At 59.3% G+C, this 24,447-nt stretch overlaps 2 protein-coding genes across 6 annotated transcripts; both read right to left on the reverse strand.

The window, feature by feature from the left end:
• Positions 1-1,776: 1,776 nt before the first annotated feature.
• On the reverse strand, positions 1,777-11,485 carry ABHD17A (abhydrolase domain containing 17A, depalmitoylase). 2 transcript variants are annotated; one of them, XM_067312795.1, is made up of 5 exons: positions 11,458-11,485; positions 8,965-9,472; positions 5,239-5,433; positions 3,825-4,004; positions 1,777-2,841 (listed from the first exon to the last, which is right to left on the reverse strand). In XM_067312795.1, the coding sequence occupies exons 2-5, from the start codon at positions 9,276-9,278 to the stop codon at positions 2,616-2,618; spliced, it is 915 nt and encodes a 304-aa protein (XP_067168896.1). In that variant the 5' UTR covers positions 9,279-9,472; positions 11,458-11,485; the 3' UTR covers positions 1,777-2,615. The 2 variants fall into 2 exon arrangements, with proteins under 2 accessions (XP_067168896.1, XP_013815222.2); XM_013959768.2 differs by lacking the exon at positions 11,458-11,485 and having other exon boundaries at positions 8,965-9,553.
• Positions 11,486-13,225: 1,740 nt separating this feature from the next.
• On the reverse strand, positions 13,226-24,447 carry LOC106491275 (AN1-type zinc finger protein 5-like). 4 transcript variants are annotated; one of them, XM_067312855.1, is made up of 7 exons: positions 24,378-24,447; positions 23,765-24,022; positions 21,454-21,627; positions 19,901-19,991; positions 19,058-19,176; positions 17,264-17,374; positions 13,226-15,389 (listed from the first exon to the last, which is right to left on the reverse strand). In XM_067312855.1, exons 3-7 carry the CDS (start codon positions 21,602-21,604, stop codon positions 15,241-15,243), a joined length of 621 nt encoding a protein of 206 aa, XP_067168956.1. In that variant the 5' UTR covers positions 21,605-21,627; positions 23,765-24,022; positions 24,378-24,447; the 3' UTR covers positions 13,226-15,240. The 4 variants fall into 4 exon arrangements, with proteins under 4 accessions (XP_067168956.1, XP_067168954.1, XP_067168957.1 ...); XM_067312853.1 differs by having other exon boundaries at positions 19,901-19,994; XM_067312856.1 differs by having other exon boundaries at positions 19,901-19,994; positions 21,454-21,655; positions 24,378-24,441.

Consider the following 24,447-nt stretch of genomic DNA (forward strand, 5'->3'; position numbering starts at 1 on the left):
CCCGGCACATCCCCTTCCACAGGCTTTACGCACACACGCACACACATGCACACACATGCACACACGTGCACACGCATGCACACACTCAGCCCGGCATTTCCCGAGCCGTGAGCCTGCGACTCGGCAGCGGCAGGAGCAGGAGCCGTTTGCGGAGCCCCACGTTCCCCTGCTCACCGGAGCTGGGGCTTCAAAACAAGCCCACGGGGACATTTGCCCTATCACCCCTTTTATGCTCTGCCTGTGAATTTGCCTTGCCCCAAATTCGGGGACGTTTTGGCTCTTTCTTCTTCCTTCACACCCTGCCGAGATCCCTGCCGAGTCCCCGCTCTGAAGTACAGCTATGTCCCCCGTCATCAAACCCCATCTAACGCAGCCCATTTCCTTCCCTGGCTCCTCCTGGTTCTCCCAAACCGTGGTACCGGTGGTGGGGACAGAAATCCCCCCAACGTGGTTCGCGGCCTGGGACAGAGTCAGCAGCTCCTGTCCCCGCTGGTGGCCCAGGGCTGTACTGTGCCTGGGAGCCTGGGCTGCTCCAGCTTGTGCTTTTTGGGGGCTTGTGCAGCTCATACACATTATTGCTCCTCTTTCTCTTTTTCCCTTTCATTCGACCCAATTTACTTCCTACTTTGCATTCCCAAGGGCCGGACGCACACGCAGGCCCTGTTGCCGGCAGCCGCCAATGCGGCCGAACACGGCCGGGTCCGGGGAAGGGAAGCCCTTCGCCAGCTGTGCTGCCTCCGGGTACCTTAGGCGGGTGCCTCGCGGGGCTGTATTTTGGGAATCAGGCTGAACCTTCTCGCCTTTAGGTTTTCCAGAGGTGCAATAAATAGTCAGTAGCCCCGAGCCCGGCCGTCGGGCCCGAGGTCTCCCGCCAGCGACACGGCGCCTCTCCAAAGGATCTGCCGTTAAACAGGAAACAGGCGGCAGTAAGAGGATAAAAATACATTCGCTGCAAACAAAATGTCTCTATGTTGGGATTAGGGAGCTGCAGGCTGTTCCGGCCCGGCTAATCGGAGCCAGCGGTGCTGTCGGGGGGCCGGAGGGGAGCAGGGCCGGGCATCCACCAAGGGTTTGGTTCACAGCGGCGAGGCAGGAGAAGGGAGCGACGGTCCCCGTGAGAGGGCTGTCCCCATCTCCAGCCCACGGCAGCAGTCGGGGACACACGGCTGAGGCCCCTGAGCGCGGCCTAAGGAGATTATCGCTCCTCCCGTGACCCCGTTTGGGCCGCAGGGCCTCACACCGCCATGGCGAACCAGCGGGGAGGAGGGGACACACAGGTGACACGGGTGCAGAGAGGGAAACGGAGCCGCTGGCCCGTGTCTGGGAGCCCGACGGGCCCAGCGAGGGTCCCCAGGGGTCCAACTCATGGCCCTCCTGGGACTTATCCAGATGGTGCTGGGAAAAGGTGCTTTGCAGGGTGCCTGGCTGAGCAAAATGCTGCTTCAGATGGCGAGGGATCCCCGAGACACAGGAACAGGCAGAGAGATTTTCAACAGCTCATCCCGGAGCGATTGCAAAGCGGGCACTGACCTGCAAAGCACAACCCCGGAGCGCTTTACCTTCACGGTGTGCAAAATACCCCGGGCGCCCAGGGAAGGGCACTGCGGGACGTCCCCACCCGTCCCCGCAGCCAGCACGCGCAGCAGCCCCGCGACAACAACCGCCCCGGGTCCGGCCAAGCGCTCTTCAGCCGAGGAATCGGCCGGATCCCTTACGGGGCTGGGGTCCGGCCCCCAGGCTGGGCACCCCAGTGAAAGTGCGCACGCGGGCAAAACGTTAAATCTCAGCTCTTTATTCGCTGCCCGGTTTCCTCGTCCCGTTTCCCAAACGAACCACGAGAGCCGAAGGTACGAGGGAGCCGTCAAGGGAGTGACCTGAATACAGGGAGTCCGCTGAGGAGGCAGAGCAGGGCCGGAGCGGATGTGGGGCAGGGAGGCAGGAGCTGGCACCTTCTCCGCCTGCCCCCAAGCTCCCCCTCGGGACACCCCCGTTCTGTGCCGGGGCAAACGCTGAGCATCCCATCGCCACCGGCCCCCATGCCAGGAAAGCTTCATCCCAAGCAGCGACCGCCACCTCCTCCGTCCCACAGTGGGGGCAGACGCCATGCAGCGATGGCTGGGGAGGGGGACAAGACCCCCAGCCGGCCGCTGCCCCCCAGCCCAGTCCCTCTCCAGTCGCCTTATTGCTATAGTCAGACCAGCAGAGCAGCCAGGATGAATTCAGGGGCTCGTTGTTTTTTCCGGAGAGGGGACGAGGACGTGTCCAAAGCCCAGGACTGACCGTCAAGAGAGAGGGCTCATGTCTTTCTCTTCCCTGCTGCAGGGGAAAGGAGGGAACTGCCGTCTTGCCAGCCCGGTCGGTGGTCCAAGCAGTGTCCGGGTCCGGTGGAAAGCAGGGCTGACGCGGAGCAGGAGAGCTGTGCTCGTATCAAAGAGAAAACGCACTGTCCAGCGAAGGGCAACCTCACCTCTCCTGAAGCCGTCAGCCTGGGCTGGAGACGAGGCCGTACAAACTCATTCCGCCTCCGGCAGCAGGGAGCGTGTGCGCGAGAGGGGAGAGGACAGAACCGTGCAGGGAACCCCCTTCCCTCCCCCTTCCCGCCCCCTCCCCGGGGCTCAGTTGCGTTGGCTGGCCAGCTCCTGGGAGATGAATTTCCGAAGGCGCTCGAGGTACTGGCTGTAGAGTTCAATGTCATTGTGCCCGGCCCCGTCCACCCACAGCGGCTCCACGGCCTTGGGGCAGCGTTCGAACAGTGCCAGGCCATGGGAGAAGTCGATGACTTCGTCTTCCGTGCCATGGATGATGAGGACGGGCGAGGTGATTTTGGAGATCTTCTCGATGCTGCCAACAAGGTGGGTGGGGAAGAGATGAGACAGGGGGTAAATACAAAGGTCGAGGCAACCCTATTCCTCCTCTCCCACACCAAAACGTCCCCTCAGGAAAAGGGATCAGGAGATGCCCTTTGAGCACAGCACAGCCCAAGGACAGAAGGAGCTTCTGCCAAGGCTGAGCTCCAGGACATCCCCCCCCGCCACGTGACAGATGAGGACCAGACAGCAGTGACAACAGGCCCGCGGGACCTCGGCAGGGGCCAATGGAAACCGCTCCAGGACAGCACGAGGCCGGGCTCTCCCCGCATTGGGATCAAGCATGCTTGGCTTTAAGGAGCAAAAACATGTCTGTTCTCAGGCCGGCCCCAAAGGCCCCGGGATACAAAGGCCAAGCGAGGCCATCTGGATGCGGAGCGTGGGCTGGTGACTCCCAGCCACGGCTTCCGGCTCAAGGACCAGCCCTCAGGCCCCGCCGGCCTGGCTGCAGGGGAAAGGCAAAGCAAGAGCTCATCCCACGTCCCCCTTCCATGCCGCCACCTGGAGGCACTGTCTCTGCCACCCCAGAGGGGACAAAAGCCTAAGAAACTGCCCCTGGGAGAGAGAGAGAGGGCCCAGGGACCATCTGGACTTGTGATATCCAACACGGGGCCACTTGGACAGCCCTGAAGTCGACAGGCAAAGGTGTTGGGACCAGATGGCCAGGAAGCAATGCCACCAGGGGATGTGGGGTGCAGACACGACGTGACCCTCGGGACAGGGCATGGTGACCCTGGGGAAGGTTGTTGATCCCCCAGAGGGGACCAAGTGCTAAGCAGGAGGATCCCGATGGGCATGTTCAGGCCTGCCATGGGAAATAGGTCCACGGGGTCCCATTTTTCGCCATAACCCGTTGTTGCAGCCCCCTGCCAGGACTGGGGGCTCAGACTGAGCTGGTCTGGGCTCTGCCCCTCCAGAGTTGACCTCGTCCCCATCCCCTTTTCCCAGGCCACTCACTTGGGGAAGGCATCGAAGCAGTAGGTCTTCTTGGTCTCAGGGAAGGCGACTCTCATGCCAGAGGTGAGCGGGGAGTGGAGCACAATAGCCGCGCACTCATAGCGGGAGGCCAAATCCACAGTGGGCACCGTGCCGATGCTCTGTCCATACAAAATGATGTTCTCCGGACTGATCCCGTACCTGGAAGAAGAGACAAGAGGGCAGGTCAGTGCCCAAGCACTGGGTAGCAGTGTTACCCTGCTCTGGCCACGGCGTGCCGCGGAGAATGAGCCGCGCGGGTGGGTGGTTGGGTCAGACAGGTCCAAACTCTGGCACCGAGCTGTACAGGGATGGGGCTGCGGCATCGCTCAAAGCTGGGCCCAAACTAGTTGCCCCGGATCCTGACTTGCCTGCTAATGCTGGAGCAATTAGGGCTAATTAAGCCCTGCCCACGGCTCCCTCAAACACCGCGCCGACCTGACGAAACTGCGTCGGAGGAGATGGAGGGGGCTCGTTCCCACCAGGGCTAGCAGGAGCCTCGCGGGGCGGACGCTGGTTACCAGGACGTGCTGCGAGCTGGACACGGCTCGGCGCAGGGCAGAGGAGGCAGGGCCCATCGCTCGCAGCAGGCACGAGCCTGGGCAAGAGGGGGGCCACCCACACTCGTGCCGGTGTTGGGGACCACCACGTCCCCTAGGCCTGGCAGGTTGAACGCCCCAGCCCAGACACAGCCCCATCCAGGTCCTTGACCCGAGCAGATCCCCTTTGCGTCAGGCCTGCAGAAAGCCTCACCGGCGCCACGGGCTGCCTGGGGACACGTGTCCTCCCAGGGCTTGAGCCACGACCCAGAGCAGGGCCGTGTCCCCCCCTGCCCCCCCAGCAGCTCTCGCCGGGGCGGCCAGCTCTCCCCCACCCAGCATCCCCATGCCTGCCGGTCCCCTCCGAGTCCTCCGGGGCTTTCCGGCCACCCCTTCCTGTTACAAGCGGCCCCAGCCCCTCTCTGGGAGATTTCCTGTTTTCCAGGGTTTTCCTGGCGGCGGGCGTGCACGGCTTCCCTTCCCCCACGGCTCTCCGCTCCTAAGGCGCCCGCGGGGGCTCACCCAGCTCCCAGAGGGGCCCGGGCAGAGCCGCAAGGACCGAGAGCAATCGCACACGCAGCGCAAACACACCGCGCACCTCCACACGGGACACCTTAGTGACAGACAGCCACGGCGCGCCACCCACGCGCGCTCCAAGGACGTTGGACATACGTGCTGGAGACGCGGCGTGCAAACAGGCGCTGCGTGCTACACCCATGTCTCCCGGGGCCGGAGATCCAGCTGCTGACCCGCGCTGCTTCTCAAGCCAGCCCCTTGCCGCCCCTCGCCTCCGCCCGCCCGGGCGGCGCGACGGCTCCCGCTCCGTCCTGCCCTCCCCAGCCCGGCGCCCGGCTCACCGCGTGCGCAGCGCCTGCCAAGCGGCGTCGATGTCGGAGTAGAGGTTCTTCTCCGAGGGCTTGCCCGTGCTCACGCCATAGCCCGAGTAGTCGTAGGAGAAGATGTTGCAGTTGATGCGCGTGCCCAGCCCTATGTAGAAGCTGCTCATCTGCCCCAGGTCCACGGCGTTGCCGTGGGAGAAGAGCACCGTGAACCTGCAGGGGAGAGACGCGCATGGGATGGGGGGGTTAATCGAGGACTCTGCCAAGGCATCACGTTGCTGCCCAGCCCTGAGGAGCAAGCTGGGGCGAGCAACGCGCGGCTCAGGGACCCGACGTGCCCAGGCAGGGCTAGACCAGGCCAGTTGGGGCAGGATGAGTCCCTGGACAGGATGGCAGGGCAGAGGCAGCCCGGGATGTCCTCTTCGGAGACTGAAAGCCAAATCCAGCACACAAAGGGCCAACACACCTCTAGCCACCAAAGAAGGTCCTTGCAACACCCTGGTCCAGCCCCAGAGGTGTCCAAACCACCCTCACTGCATGAATTCTCCCCCTGACACCCACCCAAGTGTCATCCGCTGGCCAGAAAACGCTCCCTGCTCCCCTCTGCTTGACTCCTCTAACAGATCCCGACTTTTTCCTCTCCCGGGGACCAACCCTCGCCTCTCTCACGGCAGAGGATGGCTAACAGGAAACCCTGCTCGAGGGGAGCTACGCAGGGTCCTCCCTCGGGAAGCCTGGCCACCCCACGATTATCAAAGTCAGGAGCTCGCTACCAGCGGAAACAGAGGCAGCCGAAAGACAGGATTATTCTGTTTAAGTTTTTGAGTCTATTTTTGGTAGAAAGCTTCGGATTCGGGGCCATTTGCCCAATGGGGATTTTCAGTAAAAATTCTGACAGTGAATTTTTCGCTCTCCTGTCTCTGGCAAGACGCCAGACATTGGGAGCAAAGTGAATTGTGGGAACGGCAAGACAAGAAATTTCCACCATAAGGGGAAAAAACAATGTTAATCATAAAAATTAACATGAATAACACTCTGATGAAAGCGTCGCTCCCTTTTGCCAGAGGAAGGGAACAGGACCCACTCCCTGCTGAGCCCCTGTGAGATGTCTGCAGAGAGGTCAGATGGCCCAGCCCAGACGCCATGGTGTTGGCCAGTGGCCACGGCTCAACCAGGTGACTACGTGCCTCCATTTCTTACAGTAACTCCCTCGTGATTGCCGGGAGCTGGCCGGAGGTAGCCCAAGGGGGCACCGTGGGGGGACAAGGTACCTGGATGCTGCTGCCAGGCTCGGGGGTGAGAGCAGGGAGGAAAGTGGGGCGAGGACAGGGCGTCCCAAAAGCGGTTATCGAAGGCTTCTCTCCAGCCTTTTGATAAATCAAAAGCAACAAACTCCAGTTTTGCTTTGCATCCTCCACCATGCCAACAGCCAGAGCGCTTGTGGGAATCCAAGCCCTTCATCTAGGAGCTGAAAGCTAAAAATACTTTAAACTGAGCTAAATTGTGTTGACGGAGGGCTTGGAAAGCCCCAGAAACCAGGCATTTTCACCATTCAAGCCCATGTGTGGAGGCCTCCACCCCAACCCTAGAGCACCGGTGGGGGCTTTGCTCTGGGTCACCAGCACCCACAAAAACCTCCCCCATGAAAACAGATGTAGCTGAGTTGGGAGGAGGAAAGGGGCAGGGAAGGAGGCCAGGGGCAAGGACACATTGAGGAAACCCCACAAAATGCAGGTCGAGGAGGCACCTGGATGGATCCCAGAGGGGTCCTGGACGCCCACGTGCTGGGAAAGCCACTGGCTGTTAAAAGGCCCTGCTGGACAGACAACACTGCCATGAAGGAGGCACTTCCCGGAGCAGGAAGGACAGGCAAGTGGGATTCGATGCCCCAGGGCTTGGGAGAGCTCCATCTCCCCCAGGCCAGGCCCTTCTTTCCAGCCCTGCAGCTTGTGTGTAAACCACCGCTTCCGTGGGCAGACTGGGAGCGGGGCCAGCACCGAGCCTCGCAGCTGCGGGGCTGCAGGCCGGCGGATGTGCACACAGAGCAATCCCGTCGCCGCTCTCCTCTCTCCAGGGACCCGCGACACACGCGTGGGGGCCGGAGCAGATGTTCCTGTCAGGCAGCCTGTGGTTGCCTCCCGTAACACAGCTCTCCAACCCCCTGCGAGGTAACGGTCCCACCTCGTCCGCCCGTCCCGACTCTGCCCAGCGGCCTCAGAGCCCACGGCAAGCAGAGGGGAGATACCCAAACGGGCGCCGCTTCTGGGCTGCAACACGATTGTATCGCCCCACGGGGAGATCTCTGCCTTCACCCTTGGGGGACCCGTTTGCTCCAGGAGATGGGAGGACACCTGTGCTTGCGGTCAGCCAGGAAAGCTTTGGAAAATTAAAGCCAGCAGAAGTAGCTCCAATGTGACCTCTCGCCACACCTCAGCCTCCCGAAGGTGGCTGCGACTCTGCTGACGCCACAAGGACACCCAACTAATCGCCGGCCCAGCCCGGGCTCGCTTTGCTCCCGAGACGCCTGCCCCAGGCCCCCAGCGCGAAGGAACGTATTTAGGCCGCGGTGCCAAGGGCAGCCGCGTGGAGCCTCCCAGCTGTGCCACCGGCTTCGGGAGCAGCTGCCGAGTACCCTCACGTCCCCACGCCACCTCCTCATGCCCGGCCCGGCCACCGACAGCCGCGAGGGGGTCTCCGTCCCACACCCCGGCTACCCCTCTCCAGCTGTCCCAGCAGATCCTAGGAAGCTGCCACAAATTCCTGGAGGCTCTGGGCAAAGCATCCCACTCTCCTTCCTAAAGGGAGATGTGTTCCCCTAGGAAAGAGCCAGCTCAAGACCCTCAGGCACAAAGCTCAGTGCCATGGGACACCAAACTCAGCACAGGTCCTGGAGGCCGCTGCGATGGCACAGAACCAACAGCCACAGCGTGGCCCTGCAGCTACCGCCCAGCCGGTGCTGAGCAGACGCAGGGGCTGCTGTTCAGCCGTCATAGATCGCTGCTTGCCAGGTGCAGAGGGTTCAGGACACTGGTTAAATACCCGTGATTCCCTCCACAATAGGCCAACTGCAAATCAAGTTCTTCCCGTTTTCTGGTCATCACGCCTGGGGGGTGATCTACAGCAGGCTGTGCCTAAATCCCTCCCGGTTTTCACTCCCATCACGCTGCTCCTCGAGAAATCAAGCCAATTCAGCCAAAACGTGCAAACATGGTTCACACCAAGGGTCACGGGCTTTTCTCCTTGGCTTCATGGACTCTAGGTTGCTGCTGCAGAGCCCCAGCACCTGGAGGGGCCGCAGTCCCCCGTCCAGGTATCAGCAGCACGGGAGGGACCAGACAATCCAAGCTCGGCACATCGGCAGCAGGTCCCGCAGGAACTCGGCACCCAGCGGGGAGGGGGGGACAGGCCCCTAGTCTTCGGCTTCGCCTTGACTTCCTCCCTCCCCCTGTTTAACCCCATTCCCAACTCCAGCCACAAGCCAAACAGGTTCTGACAGCCAGGCCCTACAGTCGGCGCTCGACCGCGCCGCGGGATGCCTCTAAATCCCCAGGATGGGGCCGGCTCCTTCAGCAAGGCACCGGATTTAGCGCAGGGTCAGGCCAGGGCAGGGAGGTGGCAATCAGCTGAAGTGGAGGAGGGGGCAGGATGGCGCTGGGCCCAGGGGCTGGGGCTTAGCACAGCGTCCCCGGCAGCTGGCACCAAACCCACGGCGGTGCCAGGCTGGCACATCCACCCGTGACTCACCTGGCGCCTGGCACGCAGCGGACGTACATGCAGCCGACGCGGTTCCCTCGGCTGCTCTTGGTGACGAACACCTCGATGTTGTCCAACTCCCGCTGGGTGTACTGGAAATCCGCCCGGTCCGTCAAATGCAGCTTCCACCGTCCCACGGCACCTCCTCGCAGGGAGCTGGTGCTGGTGCTGCCCACGGACTCGGGCTCGGGGACCATGGCGTACGTGGGCTCCGGGGGCAGGAAGGCCAGTTTGGCCGCAATACGGCTGGGACAGGGAGGGCAGCAGAAGAGGCAGCAGAGTTGGCTGACCGACAGCCCGTTCATGACGGCGGCTTCAGCACCAAACCGAGCTGCGCCCGGAGCGAGCAAAGATCCAAATCGGACAGTCAGGGACCAGCGACAGCCCGGGAGAGCCCCCGTCCTCCGCCCGCCCTCGTCACGGTTGCCAACGGAACGGGGCAGCCAGCAGTCTCCGGCGGACCGTGGCGGCTGCCGTCCGTCTGTCCACTAACAGCGGCCTGCAACCAAAAGGTCGGACAAACAGTGAGGGGGCTTCAGGGGCTCCCCCCGAAGTTCGCCAGGTGCCCGCACCACAATCACGGCCTGTGTGACGGGCGTGACATCAGAGCGCGCCGCAGGCGCCACGCACGGCCCGGCCCCGCTCGCGGAGCGGGGATGAACGCGCCCTGCCCAAACGCAGGCCGGCCCCAGCGCGCGGCACGTCCCCGCTCCCCCAAACCGCGCGGTTCGTTGCTCCTTCCGCCAGCAAAACGCGGCCCACGACCCCATGTAGCACGTCCCCCTCCGAGGCAGAGGGGCGCAGCACCTTCCCCCCCCCCTCCAAACACGCACCCGCCGCTCAAAACCACACCGTTCACGCGGAGCCCACACACGCACCCCCGCGCGCTCCCCCATGCAGAAAACCACTCCCCGGCTCCGTACAGCACTTCCCAGGCACGCGCACCCACGCACGCGCTCCCCCCCCCCCCAAAAATCACACCCCGCAACCCCCGCGGAGGCTGGCGGCGCTCGCGCGCGGGCCCACGCCGGGGAAGCGAGGACGGCGGGCGCAGGACTCCTCGCAGGCACGCGCACTCCCACGCGGTCGGTGCTACAAAGGACACGGCCCCCCGACGGTCCCCCCCCCCTTCTCCCCAAATCTGGCAGGGGCTTGCCGCACGCGCTCGCAGCTGGAACGCAGACCCCCTGCCCCCAAAAAAAGCAAGGGGCCGGGGGGGGAAAGGGGGGGGGGAAGCAACTATTTTCGGCAAGTTTGGGCACAGACTCGCTGCTGAGGAATGTCAAACCAGCCCACACCCCGAGGAATTCACTCCATCTGCTTCCGAAGGGCTGGAAAAGAAGAGGAAAGGGTGGAGGGAGAGAGAGGCCTGCCCGTCCAGCCTGAAGGGGAAGGCATGCATGGAAATATTTCTCTCCCAAATAAATGGATTTGCCCCCTGCTCCTGGACACACACGTGCCCCGGCCTGGCCGCACTCCCCCTTCTTCGGGGCTGAATTCGGGTTTCCTTCAGGCCAGCAACAGGCCACGGTGGCTGGTGTGACCCAGAGCCCGTGGGGACGCATCCCGGACACGCCAACCCCGGGATGCTCCCGGGCGAACCGGCTCCTCACGCCAACGAGGCAGGGGGTACAGGCGGCCGCACAGCCGCGTGCGCGCTCCGCTGCCCACGACAGGCGACGGCTGGCAGGCCGGGCCCACACCTGCCTGCAGAGACACGTACGGTGCCCGGACACGTACGTGGGAGCACAGGGCTGTAGGCAGCGCTGCGGCGTGCGCACACCGCGTGTCACGCACGCAACCCGGCAACCGCCTGGCACCGTTTTAGGGACACGCACTGAACAGGAACCCCCCTCCCCCCCCCCCACCGCGCGTGGGGCCAGGTCTGTGCGCACAGGATGCCGAGCCCGCTGCCTCCAGCCCCCCAGTGACCCCCCCAGCCGGGGGTCCAGCCCCACGCCGCGCAGCCGGTCCTCCCCCCCAGCCCCTCGCACACGCACAGACCCACGGGCAGGCCAGGTTGTGTCTAGCCCCCTCCCCACTCACCCCATTGCGTGTGTCCGTACACACACGCACAGAGCCCAGCACCACACAGAGACCCCCCCCTCCGAGACCCCCCCCCCAGCCCCACGCACCCCACCGACAGGCGTGTCCAGCCCCACGCACCCCACCGATGGGGGTGGCCAGCCCCCCTCGCACACTGACCCAGACCCACAAGCAGAGCGCGGGTCCAGACCCCCCTCCCCACACCACACACCCACAGACTGACCCCACAGAGACTCCCCCCCCCCCCCGGCCCCACCGATGCGGGTGCCCAGCCCCACACGCACCCTGACCCCAGCCCCACGCACAGAGCGTGGCTCCAGCCCCCCCCCCGGCACCCCCAGCCCCCCCCACACCCCGCAGCACCGGTGTGTCCAGCCCCCCCCCCGACCCCAGCCCCACACATCCCCCTCCCCCCCCCGGCCAGCCGCCCCCCCCCACCTGGACATGCTGCGGCGGCGGCGGCGGCGGCGCGGGCTGGCGGCTGGGCTCGGCGCCGGCCGTGCCGGGCTCGGCCCCCGCTCGGGGATCGCTGCGGGGCGGGCGGCCGCTGCGGGCCGCCGAGGCGGGGGCGGCCCTGCATGGTGGCGGCGGCGGCGGCGGCGCTGCTCCTGCTGCTGCGCGCCCCGGCCCCGCCCCGCCGCCGCGCGCGGGAAGTGACGCCCCCGCCCCGCCCCGCCCCCCGCGCGCCCCGCCCCGCCCCGCCCCTCCCCGGTTCCCGGCTCCCGGCTCCCGGCTCCCGGCTCCCGGTTGCGCGCGCGGCCGGGGGTGGCGGTGCACCGGCTCCGCGCCGTGCGTGCGCCCGGGGCTGCGATGCACCCTCCCCCGCGCCCTGCGTGCTCCCGGGGCTGCAGTGCCGCCGTTCCCCCGCCCGCCGGTCTTGCATGCTTCCGGGGCGCCGGTGCCCCCGCCTTGCAGACCCTGCATGCTCCCGGGGCTGCACTGCACCCGCTCCCTCCCTTGCAGACCCTGCATGCTCCCGGGGCTGCACTGCACCCCCTCCCTGCCCTTGCAGACCCTGCATGCTCCCGGGGCTGCACTGCACCCGCTCCCTGCCCTTGCAGACCCTGCATGCTCCCGGGGCTGCACTGCACCCGCTCCCTGCCCTTGCAGACCCTGCGTGCTCCCGGGGCTGCACTGCACCCCCTCCCTGCCCTTGCAGACCCTGCGTGCTCCCGGGGCTGCGATGCACCCGCTCCCTGCCCTTGCAGACCCTGCGTGCTCCCGGGGCTGCACTGCACCCCCTCCCTGCCCTTGCAGACCCTGCGTGCTCCCGGGGCTGCACTGCACCCCCTCCCTGCCCTTGCAGACCCTGCGTGCTCCCGGGGCTGCACTGCACCCCCTCCCTGCCCTTGCAGACCCTGCGTGCTCCCGGGGCTGCACTGCACCCCCTCCCTGCCCTTGCAGACCCTGCGTGCTCCCGGGGCTGCACTGCACCCCCTCCCTGCCCTTGCAGACCCTGCGTGCTCCCGGGGCTGCGATGCACCCGCTCCCTGCCCTTGCAGACCCTGCGTGCTCCCGGGGCTGCACTGCACCCCCTCCCTGCCCTTGCAGACCCTGCATGTTCCCGGGGCTGCACTGCACCCCCTCCCTGCCCGTGCAGACCCTGCATGCTCCTCAGGGGGCTGCAGCGCATCCCCTCCCTGCCCTGCAATGCACCCCTTGCCCCTCCTTTACAGGCTGTGCATGCTGCCGGGGGGCTGCGATGCACCCCCTCCCCACCTCACAGGCAGGGCGTGCTGCAAGGCCGCAGTCCCCCCGCTCCCCTGCCACTCGCAGGCCGTGCACGCTGCAGGGCTGCGGCGTTCCTCCCTGCAGGGCTGGCATGTGCCCAAGGCTGCACAGTTGCTTCCCTGCAGCCGTCACCCTTGTTTGCTGCGTGCCAGGGGCTGCAGCGTGGGGACCCTGCAGGACACAGGGGGACGAGTCACCTCCGGGCCAGCTCACCCCCAAGGTTCCCCTAATAGCAGTGGGGAAACTGAGGCACGGAGCATGCCATGGCCAAAGCAAGGTGCAGCCAGGACGCCTGGGTTCGCCTGGCTGCGCAGGGTTTGAGCGGGGCTTTGCGGTTTGAGGAGGAAACTGGGAGCGCTTGCAGCGAGTGAGGGAACGAGAGGGGCATTTAGGGCAGAAAATCCCCCTTATCCATGCCCTGAAGGCCGGCACCAGTCCAGGAATCATCCATGCACGTAAAGAACCATCCACAGCATCCAAGCAAACTAGAATATATTAATATTTACAGATCTGGTTTCATCCTAAGAAAAATAAAAGCGAAAGAGGAGCAGCTGGCTGCCTTTCGGCATCCAGGCTCTCCCGTCCCATCCGCAGCAGCGAGTTGCTTCCCCATCCCTTCCCCACGAGTCTGCAAACTTTTTGCACCCATTTCCACCAGCTCATGGTTTGGCCCGGTGCATTTAACAGCTCTCTGCAGCCGGGATACGAGTTGATATGGAAGGAAACGCTGAAAACACGTGGGATGGCTAAAAGTGGGGCAGAGGCTGCTGTTTCCTCCTGGGACCCATCTGGATTTCTTCACTTGTGAGACGGAGCCATCGCAGCCTCGCTGGCCCGGCTCTCGGCTTTGCAGCATCCCAGGATAAACAGCCTGGAAAAAAAGTGCTCCAGGAAAAGCAGTGGCCAACGCAGTCCCGGGGGGTGGCGGAGGGGGAGACCCAAGCCCTGCGAAAAGGTTTCTCCCCGAGACCTTTTTGGGGCTCAGCCGAGGCCAATGTCAAAGGTTAGGCGAGACCTGAAGCCTAGAGCTCCTGCTGGTGTGGGACTGCCAAGGGGCTGCTAGAAGGTTTTTCCCAAGGTTTCTCCAAGGCTCGGCCCATGACCAGAAGCTAGGCTTAGGGTTGGGAGCGAGATAGAAGAGCCCCAGACCCTCTATGCACCTTTTTTGCACCCCAGAGCCCCCCATTTGGCTTTCAGGGCACCCCAGGAGCCTCGGTGTGCCTTTCGGTGAGCGCCAGACTCCTCCGTTTTCCTTCTGGACAGCCCCAGAGCCCTCCAGGCACCTTTCGGTGTTTCCCAGGGCCCTCCGTGTGCCTTTCGGAGACTTCCACGTCCCCCGGGGACCTGGCCCTGCCTCTCTTCCCGCAGGGATGAGCAGCGAGGCGGGAGGGCAAGGCGGTTGAGTGAGCTTTCAGAGTAAACACGCTCACAGGAAAGAAGGACTCTCACTGAATATCAGCAAGGTCTGCAGCGGAGGAGACGGCTCTGCAAGACTCGCACGGGTGCAGGAAAGGTTAGATGGTCTAAGCCTTGTGCACAACCCTGATCAGAAAGGATCATAAGGCAGAAGGTAGAGTTAAGGGGAGAGAAGAGGCTGTCAGAGCCGTGTTGCACCCAGCCTCGCTCGGGAAGGGGCCAGCAGTTCTGTAGGGGGTGAGGGAGGAGCGTTCGGAGCCCGCAGAAGGCTGGGGCAAGGGTGTCCCTCAGGCCAGCCAAGTCCTTGGAAGGAGCAGGCCCCGCAGGCCGGCTCCGAGAGGCAGGAGGCACGGAGTGGTACTTGCTGAAAGGTTCTGACTCGTGGCTGGAGCGTGTCTGCGCTGCCGCGAGCCACAAAGTCACTTTACTGCGTCAGTACTCTGCTGCTCAATGATCCAACTGCTTCACCAACAGCTTCTCAAAGGGAAGCGGGGGGGTATTTGGGGCGTTAAAATGACCGAATCCTCCTTCCTGCATCCGAGATCGGACACCTCAAGCGGAGCAGAGGGTAGACTTGCCGCCGGGACTCCTCAGCTCCCGTTTCTACGTCCGCCACAAACGGACAACGGGGCAGAGGGAACAAAGTATGGAGACAGCTCGCGGACGCTAGCTGCTAGTCCCGGGAGGTGCGCAGAACTCGGAGCCGCAGGCTGAACGGACAGGCTGCCTGGTGGAGCCCTGCGCCCACGCTGTGCAAACCGCCCTGCCGGAAGACAAGTCCAAAGGTCTTAGCACTGGCGGCGGGTGGAGCAGTGACAATCCCTTTTCCTTTTGGAAGTTGGTCAAAAATGGATCAACTGAGCAGCAGCTGTAGGACAGACAGGAAGGGAGAGAAGGAACCCCAAGTCTCTGCCAAAGAGGTGTGAGGACCCTCCAATCTCCGTATGTAGATTCATGTCTGCTGCTGGAGACTCCATCAGGCCACTGATGGGGTTGGGAGGAAGAGGAGGAAGGCTGGGAGGAAGGGGAAGAGCACCAGGCCACGTGGCTGTAGTTCTAGCTGCTCAGCCTCCTTCACAACTTTTGGATCTTCTCAGCTACGATGATGGGGTTCTCCTTACGGATCTTCTCTGCTGCTTCTGCCTTATAGTCGTACGGGCAAGCGTGCATGTCTGAGTACCGGTGAACGGCACAGAACAGGTTCCCACAGCGGCAGTCGAAGCCTAAGGGAAGAACGGCAAAGAGATGAAGCCACGTTAATCTCTGTCCAGCAGCACGGGAAGGTGGCAGAGCCATGAAACCCCACTAACTCAGAGAGAGAAGATCAGACTAGTGAGAGGAGCCCGCTGGCCGGGATGGGTGGAAGTGCGTCTTTGAGTAGGGGGGAAGATTTGGGGTAGCTCTTAGGTTTCTTCTGGCTTAGCTGCTCTCAGGGAAACTGTCACGAGTGCGCGCGTTCTCTGCAGCAGGCCCAGCTGTCACGGCAGTGGGAAAAGCTCAAGAGAGCAGCTGTTCTCCACATTCCCTAGAGATAAGGACATGCGATCGCTGGAGACGACAGAGCAAGAGATTTCTAACCCAGACCAGGCTCCCCAGGTTCTGGCAGCAGCAAGCAGGTAGCCCGAGCTGGAGCTAAGCCCTCCAAGCCAGCCTGGCTCCTGAGGCATCACGACAGCAGCGATTAGAAAGTTGACCAAGCAGCAATAAGGCGGCAGGCAGCAAAACCTTCACCTCATTAGTATCACTTTCAAGCTTCTAGGGCCTCAGAAATGCATAATTTAATCACTTCCCTTGGAAACGATGCTGTTAAGTGCGACCATTATCACAAAACCCGGGGAAACTGAGACACGGAGAAGGAAAGGGATTTGCTGCAGGATCGCAGATTGGCTCTCCATCTCACCCGCAGCAGATCATGCTCTTTCCTATAACATCTACAGGCTGTAAAGGCTGCGAACACATTGCTGTGAGGTGCCAATTTACCCATCTGGGAAAAGGCAGCTTATCCTAAATGCTCTGAAGTCATGGGAGCTGTTTGCAAGTTGATTCCTAAAGAGGAGATTTTTCGCTTTAAGCTCTTAAGAAGCACCCAAAGAAAACAGTCCTGCCTACAGGGCCGAAGGCCGGGTGCCGAGTACCCTGCCTTCCCTGCCATTCCAGGCTTATCCACCTGCATTTACTCTATAACAGTGCCCTAAAATCTCCAGGCAAGCTTGGTCTGCACAGCGCCGTGCTGGACAAACCTTGTGGGCCGCACTCTGCCAAAAAAGCTTATACAGATGAAACAGAAACACATGTGCAATTGCTGGCTGCTGAATGCGCTAAGTAGGCTAAAGAGGAGAGCGCTCTGCTAGAACAGTGTGACCTGCACAGCTCTAGGGTTAACTTTTTCCAGGGAAAAACTAAACGCCAGAGTCAATATAGGGGGATGATGTTTTTATTAACAAAACAGAGCCAGGTTAACTGCTTCATGAACTTCCTTTCCAGGGCCACTTTTCTCGTTGACACCAGTCACCTGACATAGTGCCTCATCACCTCTCACTCTTCAGCGCTACAGGCTCAACACTGAGAGTCCGATCCTGCTCTCACAAAGTTAATGGCAGAAGTCAAGCAACTTTAACAAATGGAACGAGCCTTGGAGTGGGATTTTCAGTTTTGGTCTAACTTAGTTCACACCACTATTATGAAAGTTTTACCACTGACTTCAACAGGAGCAGAATTAGCTCAACAGCGTGTTCTTTGTTGCCTTCGCTTCTACAAACACCTTTTGCCAAGCAGCAGAAGTAACCCAAGAGGCACTGCTCCGTCCAGCGCTGCAATTTTGAATACAAGGGCTGGCAGGGAAACTGATGATGAGCATCAAATTCCCCGTGTTACTGCCTCGGGCAGGACTGTTCGAAGATCAGAGTTTCACCTCCCACCTCGCCGGAGCAGCATTTCTTGCAGAAGCAAGGTATTCTTTGGAGGGGTGCCTCCAAACACTGACCCATGCCAACCCCGTGAATCCAGGTAGTATCACAACACAAGGCAATCTGTTTGCAGGGCTACGAAACCAAACTACTTAGGCTGCAGGCAATTTTCACCACAGTTAGGATCTTACCAGTTAACCCTATCTTCTTCCGGCAAGTGAAGCAGCGGTTCTTCTTCTGCTTCATTTTTTCTGAAGCCATCTTGTCCTCGGCTGTGTTCTGGGATATTTCAAGGAGGGTACCTGAAACAGAGACAAGAGCTTTGTTATCCTTCTTGATAAGTTAAGCAACATATTAGTTTTATTCCAATAGCTGCTTGAGGCCCTACTGATTCTGAGTCCATGCCAGACACCTGCATGTGCACATAGCAGCACACCGTCCTAGCCCCCAACGTTAACAACCTGAACATATCACACCAAGGTATGAGATTTGTCTTGTTCCACAGATAGAGATCTACACCTCGCACAGCCTCACATTCTCTGTTTCAATTCCCTAAGTGCAAGGCTCAGAAAAACCAAGGAGTTAGTAAGGTTTAACTACGGCATACGTAAGGTAACGTGACGCTAAGTAGAATTACCTGGCGCTTGTCAGCGGTTAAGCATGCATCTGGATAGTCACTACAGCTTGGCTGCTGTACAGCAACTCAATTGCACATCTGAGCCTGGAGTTAATCTTTGTAAAGTTAGCCCCTTATAAGAAGGTACTAGTAATTATTTTTGTTGACTCTTATGTAAGTGTTCCTCATATGTAGGTCTCAGAATGCTTTACGCAGATACTCATCGCTGTCTCTAATCTACCAGAAGGAAAACTGAGCTCCAAAAGCCAGATTGTTAAAGGTCACGGATGCTTAGCAGGTTAGAGAAGTCAACAGGAGAAAGGGGCCCCAACTGCCAGAAGATACACACCTGCAATGCACACCGCTCTGAAAATCAGGCTACGGAGACTAAAAGTCAGATGTAGAAACAGCTTTGTGGATCTGACCCTGAACAACTTTCTAGAAAACCCCCAGGCAATCAGAAGAGAGCAGCAGGCTCTTGCAAGTCTCTCTTTCACCAGACAGTCGCTCCCACCTGCCTGTTGTAAGTTGTCTCCTGGGCTCGCAGGCAAGTGGTTACCAAACCCCAACCTCACAGTCAAGTCAGTGACTGAAGCCTGCTCTTTAGCAATTAACCACCCTGGTTTTTTAGGTTTGTACACAAGCAAACTGAGTTACAACTAGGAGAGGGGGTCTCCAACGCACAGTGTCACTTGGTTACAACTCCACTGCAACACCAAGTCTCACCCTGCAACCGATCAACTGGAGGACGTGCCCTGCTGGGCAACAACACCTGTACTCCTCTGTCACTTCACGGGATCCACTTTGCAAACAAAATGATGATGTCAACGCCTCCCTCCAAGGGGCAGGTACGCCTCAGATCCCACAGGACACCAGGCGGGCCAGCAGCCGCCACGCAAGCCACTCGGCACTGTCACAGACGGAGCTTGGGAGTCCCAGCTCCTCTCCCGAGACTACGCTGGATCCAGCTCCACTCATCCCTCGAGAGAGATGGCACAGTACTGCAGCGCACAGCCAACAACAGCCATGCTGCAGGCTGTGGGATGCTCCGGGCTTTCTGCCATTAACAAAGATAGGCGTCATGGAAGATTATCCTGCTGCCAGATAGTCGAGGGCTGGCAGCTACTCAGTTCTCAGCCCACAGAGCAATCTCCATTGGCCTGCCCTCAGGCAGAGCATTTTCTCTCCTCCCTATTTCAGAAACAGGCAAACTGTTTTCTCCTTAGCTCTCTTGTTAGATGCACCTTCGTTGCTGGTAGGTAACGACTCTTCCCCAGAGTTACTGGCCAGTATTCTACTTACTGCTCAAACCAGACTTGCTACATTTGGGTCATTTAGGCTCATACAAAGGCCAAATCAATCGGTCTACCTGACGAGGAAGATGCTGATGAGGCTTCTTCTGTCTTAACGAATCCTTCTGTCTCATTGCTGTCCTCTTCTCTGGATATGCTCATGGCCGTCATCTGATGGGTCACAGGAGTCTGAGCACTGGGAGCATTTGCAACGAACAAACAAACCACAGAGCAAGCACAAGTATTTTCTTTTGATGATCAGTTATATGGGAGAGATCTTCAGCCCATAAGGTTAATTTCATTACACTCAGAGGGAGCTCAGCAGTACAGCAGGCCAATTCCCCCTGAGACTTGGGGTCAAAGTTCTCCACAGACATAAATGGAATGAACTTGTGATGATCTCAGCTTCCTCTTCTACCCAGTTACATCTCAAAGCCAAAGCAATAGCACAGGACCCATGCAAGCAAGTCCAGGGCCAGGGCAACGGCTATGAATTAGGACTGCAATGCAACGGTAGAGCTCAATAGAGTATCTTCCTTCCTAACAAACATGACTGGGGTCTCCAATTCTGCTCTTGCAGCTTCCAGACTGGATCATCACCAGGTGCTGTACCTTAGGACTAGGTTGAAGCTGAACAGTTTAACACAGCTAATGAAACGGCACACCAACAAGGTGCACTGGCTTAGGAGAACCAGGATGCCACTTATTTTACTACAGATTTTAATTTACTGCTGACCCTCTGGTACCTAACTCCCCACAGCAGTCATCATAAGCAAGGACATCTCAAGCCTCCAGTTAAAACCAGGGTCACTCATCAGGTGAACTCCGACCCATCCTGTTTTACAGAACTCCACGGCCATACAAAGGACGAGGGCATTGTGTCCCAGGGCATTAAATCCACCCACAGACTATGCCCCTACCTGGCTTTCACATCCTCAGGCGTGGAGTCTCCCTCTGCGCACGGCCCTGCAATTGAGTCTGAAGCCACAGGGCTGTTGTTGGGACCATTGGCTGCTAGGAAACAAGATCACAATCTTGGTGAACTCTCAGAAATGTTAGCAAGTTCCTCAGCTGCTTGACAGCCATGGCGAAAGCAGAACTGAGCACTTTCAGCAGCCTTGAACCTCCTGCTGCCTGCCAGAAGCTGGGAGGGCACACCCACGCTGGGATCACTCCCAACTCCTCTGTTCTTACACTGTGCCCTTTGAACTTGTGCAGTAGGCCACTACAGGGACAAGACATCAGGCTGGATAGACCTTAACATGCCCCAGTGCAGCTATTCTTACATTAGATCGGGAACGACTCTTTGTATCAGGATCAGAACATCCTTCTGAAACCAGCTGCTCATTTTTCTGAGAACTGAAGGCCTCATTTATGGAGGTCTGTCCAGTTCCCTAGGTTTTGATGGACGAGTGTTTACTCACAAGAGTTACATGCTGAGCACCTTCCATTACTGTGTGGTTTTAAACATTTGGCAAAAATCTAACTTCAGTCACCCTGACACCTCGGTCGTTCTTTGACTCCCCTTCTCAGCATTACAGAACAAACTCCACATCAGCATAAATGTTCTCCTATCAGTATAAATAAAGGTGCTGCAGGTACCAACTTACCTTGAATCCAGTGCTACTTTGCAACTCCTCCAAGGTATAAGGACCAGATCCACAGCTGCTGAAAAGCAGTGGCTTCGACAGAAACATGTTGTTTTATGGCAGCTGGGGATCTAAGTCAGGATCTTTAGAAAAACCCTTTGTGATTAATCCTTTGTCAGGAAGAGCTGTGTTCCTAACGTACATTTCGAGTGGGCAATTCAAGCAAAGCTCCTTTGCTCAGGAGCAAAACCATGGAAGATCTCTAGAAGGCATTTCTCAATGTCTGTGCACGGGGCATCTGCAGACTCTCAGCAAGAGAAAATCCTGCTAATGGTGGAAAGAGCATCCTTTCTGTGTACATAGCTGATTCTCAGCTCAGTGATGTGTCGGCTATGTTTAGCTGCAAAACCCCCAAACCTTTTATTTCATTGCTTTTGCTTGTCAGCCCTGTTAAGATGAGAAAATTATCCAAACCCTAAGGGCCAAATTCTTCTCAAGCAAAATCTCACTAGTTTGGAAGGGTTTGTCATGGTCTCCAGCAACCACCACACAGCTCAAGGAGCAGGCAATAGCTAAAGATCTGGGCCGTTGTTAGAGCAAGTGAAGTTTTACAGTTTACTGGAAGGTGCTGCCTGGGACAGTGCTTCACAAACAGCTGGGATTGGGAAGAATATCCCCTTACAGGGAATGGAAGAGCCCCAAGGCTTAGGTATTTGATTTAGAGGCTTGGGGTCTACATGAAAAGGCAAAGACCTGAGTCTTCCAGAAGGGAGTAAATCTGCTGGTGGACAATACCAGGTTGCACATGCTCTATCCTAGCTTCTTAACATAGTTTGCATCCAGGCATCCATCTAAGATAGATTTCTTGGACAAAAATCCTCTACCTGGGGGGCTTATCCGGTCACTGCTCTGTTGCCTCTGTAGAAATTCCTTATAGCAAACGGAGCACATCCCATTGGTCCGAGGGCTGCCATAAAATCCACAGCCTGTGGTACACAACAGAGGCACCTGGGTTTGATTCGTCTCCTGAGCCATCCTTTCTCCTCCAAGAAGCCAAGCTACAAACAGGAATAAAAAACAAGACAGCTGTTACAGTCAGAGAAATAGTTCATTGTATACTGCAGCTGATCAGGAAGAAGCACAAAAGATCCCAAGAGAGTCCAGTTCCTGCACACACACAACAATGTGATCCGAGTCCCTCGAGCAAAAGATACACAGGGCTCTTACGTAGTGACAGCATCCGGGTCCTAACGCCCTTAATCCAGAGCTCGGCTGCCACTAAGTTGCCCAGAGACGATCTAAAAAGTCAACAGTAATTGGCTCCTGGGTGCTCCCTCCTTGCACAACGAGGCTTACTAAATTCACCGTAAAAGGTGTGCGTGTAAGACCTGAATGATCACCTCTCCAACTTTTACAAGAAGTGCCATTGCATGAGTGACTAATGACTCCTGCAAACACTAAAACAAAGAATGCAGGTCAAACATCCAGCGTCCAGGTTAATTAGTTACATTTTACGCTTAACAGCATTTGTTTCCATTTCGAGCCGGTTTTGTTTTTTTGGTTCTCAGGAAAGTTCTGCAAGTGAAGCAGAAAGAATTTATTGACTCCCAAATTGTATGTATTCACGTATTTCCTGACATTCACTGGCAGACAAGGGGAACTAGACATTAATATATTTAGGCTGGAAATAAGAGTAAGGTTTCTTCCTAGCAGTAAGGTGAGATTCTGGAACAGCTTCCCAAGGGGAACGGTGGGAATGGTGAACCTACTTTTAAAGTGAATCTCAGTAATTTCTCTCTGGATTACACGAAGTTGCCTACAAAACCAGGAGGTTGTCCCTTCCAGCCATACGTGCTGTAGTATTTACGCAGCCAAACTGCATTGGACCCCTTTAAATGAAAACCATAAGCAATAGCTTCCCAGCAATAAAAAACCCACCAATTCAGATGGAGCAAAGAGATAAAAAGCATATAACATAGCTCATAGCAGGAATTATACATTATTCTGAGGGTAAAATCCTGCTTCAAGGGTAGCACTGACCACAGCACCATTACTACAGCTTTATGTTAGGTAAAAAGGAGAGCAGTACCCTGCCCCAAGCAACGGACACTATGAAAAAAGCCTTTCAGCTGTGCAGCCCAAGCTCTGCAACACGGATTTCCACCCTGCCTTCACTGATGTTTCCTCAGGAAGGGAAGCAGAGCCAGCACCCCCGTCCTGGTCCCCTTTGTGTAAACCACTTGTGCTGCAGCCCATCTAGCTCTGGCAGAGGATAAGGGAAGTGGATGTCTGCAGGACAGCAGAGCAGGTGGCTCCAGCTCAGAAGAGGTCCTAGCATGCACGTGACCTTGCTCCAGGGAGTCCCCGGTAGCGTTCCTCCTTCTCCGAGCACGGCAGATGCACGAAGCATCCACAACTTGAGAGCTAACCCCACTGCTTTCTTTCACGCTCCTACAAAACTTGCTCCGCAAAGGGAGTAAGACGACGGGAACATGGAATCATTGCCCTCCCCTGAGTTCTCCTGCGGGAAGGAAGTGAATCGGCTCTGGCTTGTTCCTCCTTGTGCTCAGCTGGGTGACAACCAATACTCACAGTACATGCTCTCAGTACGAACAGCCGGCACATGGGGTTTCCTTGCAGAGCCCAGACCAGCGCTCCTGTTCCCAGTACGACAGTCCTTCCGTCCAAAGCAAACAAGCCCTCCTTCAGCCCAACCAGCCAAGAGAGTGCACTTGACTCTCTGCAAGAGCTTACACAACGGCTGCGGTTAACACTGAGCCCATCTGGAAGGCTGAACCGCTGTGGCTACAACAGGACGGTAACCGCTGCCGTTCGCAGCTACCTTCTCAAAAGTTGTTTCTAATTTTGAGTGTCCCGAGAGACAGAAAGAGATGATTGCTGCTACCTTTGAAGATTTTTAGCTTTTGCTTACAAAGCTCCCTTAGCAAGCAGGCTGTGGGAAGCCTGCGCGGTTGGTCGCAGGAGCCAAGCAGCGCACAGCCCAGCTGCAAAAGCAGCTGAAGTAAAGAACCTCAAGGGAGATCTAACCTGTTCCTCTTTCCGCTGCTCTGTGCCTGAGTCAGCACCTCCACGCAGAGCCCGACAGCCTGGAGGAGACCCCGAAGCGCGGCTGTCGCCGAGGGGGGACCCTGGGTGACATGACTTCTCGGGCACGCAAAGCCCCAGCGCACTCACCGGCAGGAGCTCAGCCCTTGCGTCCACTGCTCCGCGCTCCTCTCCGCCGCCGCTTCCCGGCCTAGCCAGCCACACCTCCCGGCTGGAGGAGCGGAGCCGGCCCGGATCCTGGCACCCGAGGAAGTCACCTTGCGGCTGAGCAGCTCCAGCTGCTTCCTGCCCAGCGCCAACGCCGCCAACGCCGCCAACAAGGCCAACAAGGCCAACGCCACGCCGGCGCCGCGCGGCCTCCTGCCACAGCGCTGGCCAAGGCCCGACCTGAAAGAAGAAGCGGCGAAGCCAAAGTCGCCCCAGGGCACGCGGACACGGGCGCCGCCAGGCCCCAACCGCGGCGGCGAGGATGCTGCGGGCCCGGCGGGGACCCGCTCCCGGCAGGCGGCGCCGGGCTCCGAGGCCCCGGGGCGGTTGTGCTGCCGGGGGGGCCGGAGCCCCGGGGGCGGCGGGGACAGGGCCGGTGCTGGAAAGGGGGGGGCGGGTGGGGGGTGGATCCGCCCGGTGCCTCAGTTTCCCCCGCCGCCCGCCCGCCCGCCCGCGCGCCCCCGCTCGCCGCCCGCCGGTAAATCGAGGCCGCGGCTTTGCGGCCTACGCGGGGCCCGGGGCCGCCCGCACTCACCGGCCGTGGCGGCCGCGCCGGGCAGCTCAGGCGGGCGGCGGGCAGGGCGCGCGGCCGCGGAACATGGCGC

The sequence above is a fragment of the Apteryx mantelli genome, chromosome 30 (genome assembly GCF_036417845.1).
Source record: "Apteryx mantelli isolate bAptMan1 chromosome 30, bAptMan1.hap1, whole genome shotgun sequence".
NCBI classification, from domain to species: Eukaryota; Metazoa; Chordata; class Aves; order Apterygiformes; family Apterygidae; genus Apteryx; species Apteryx mantelli.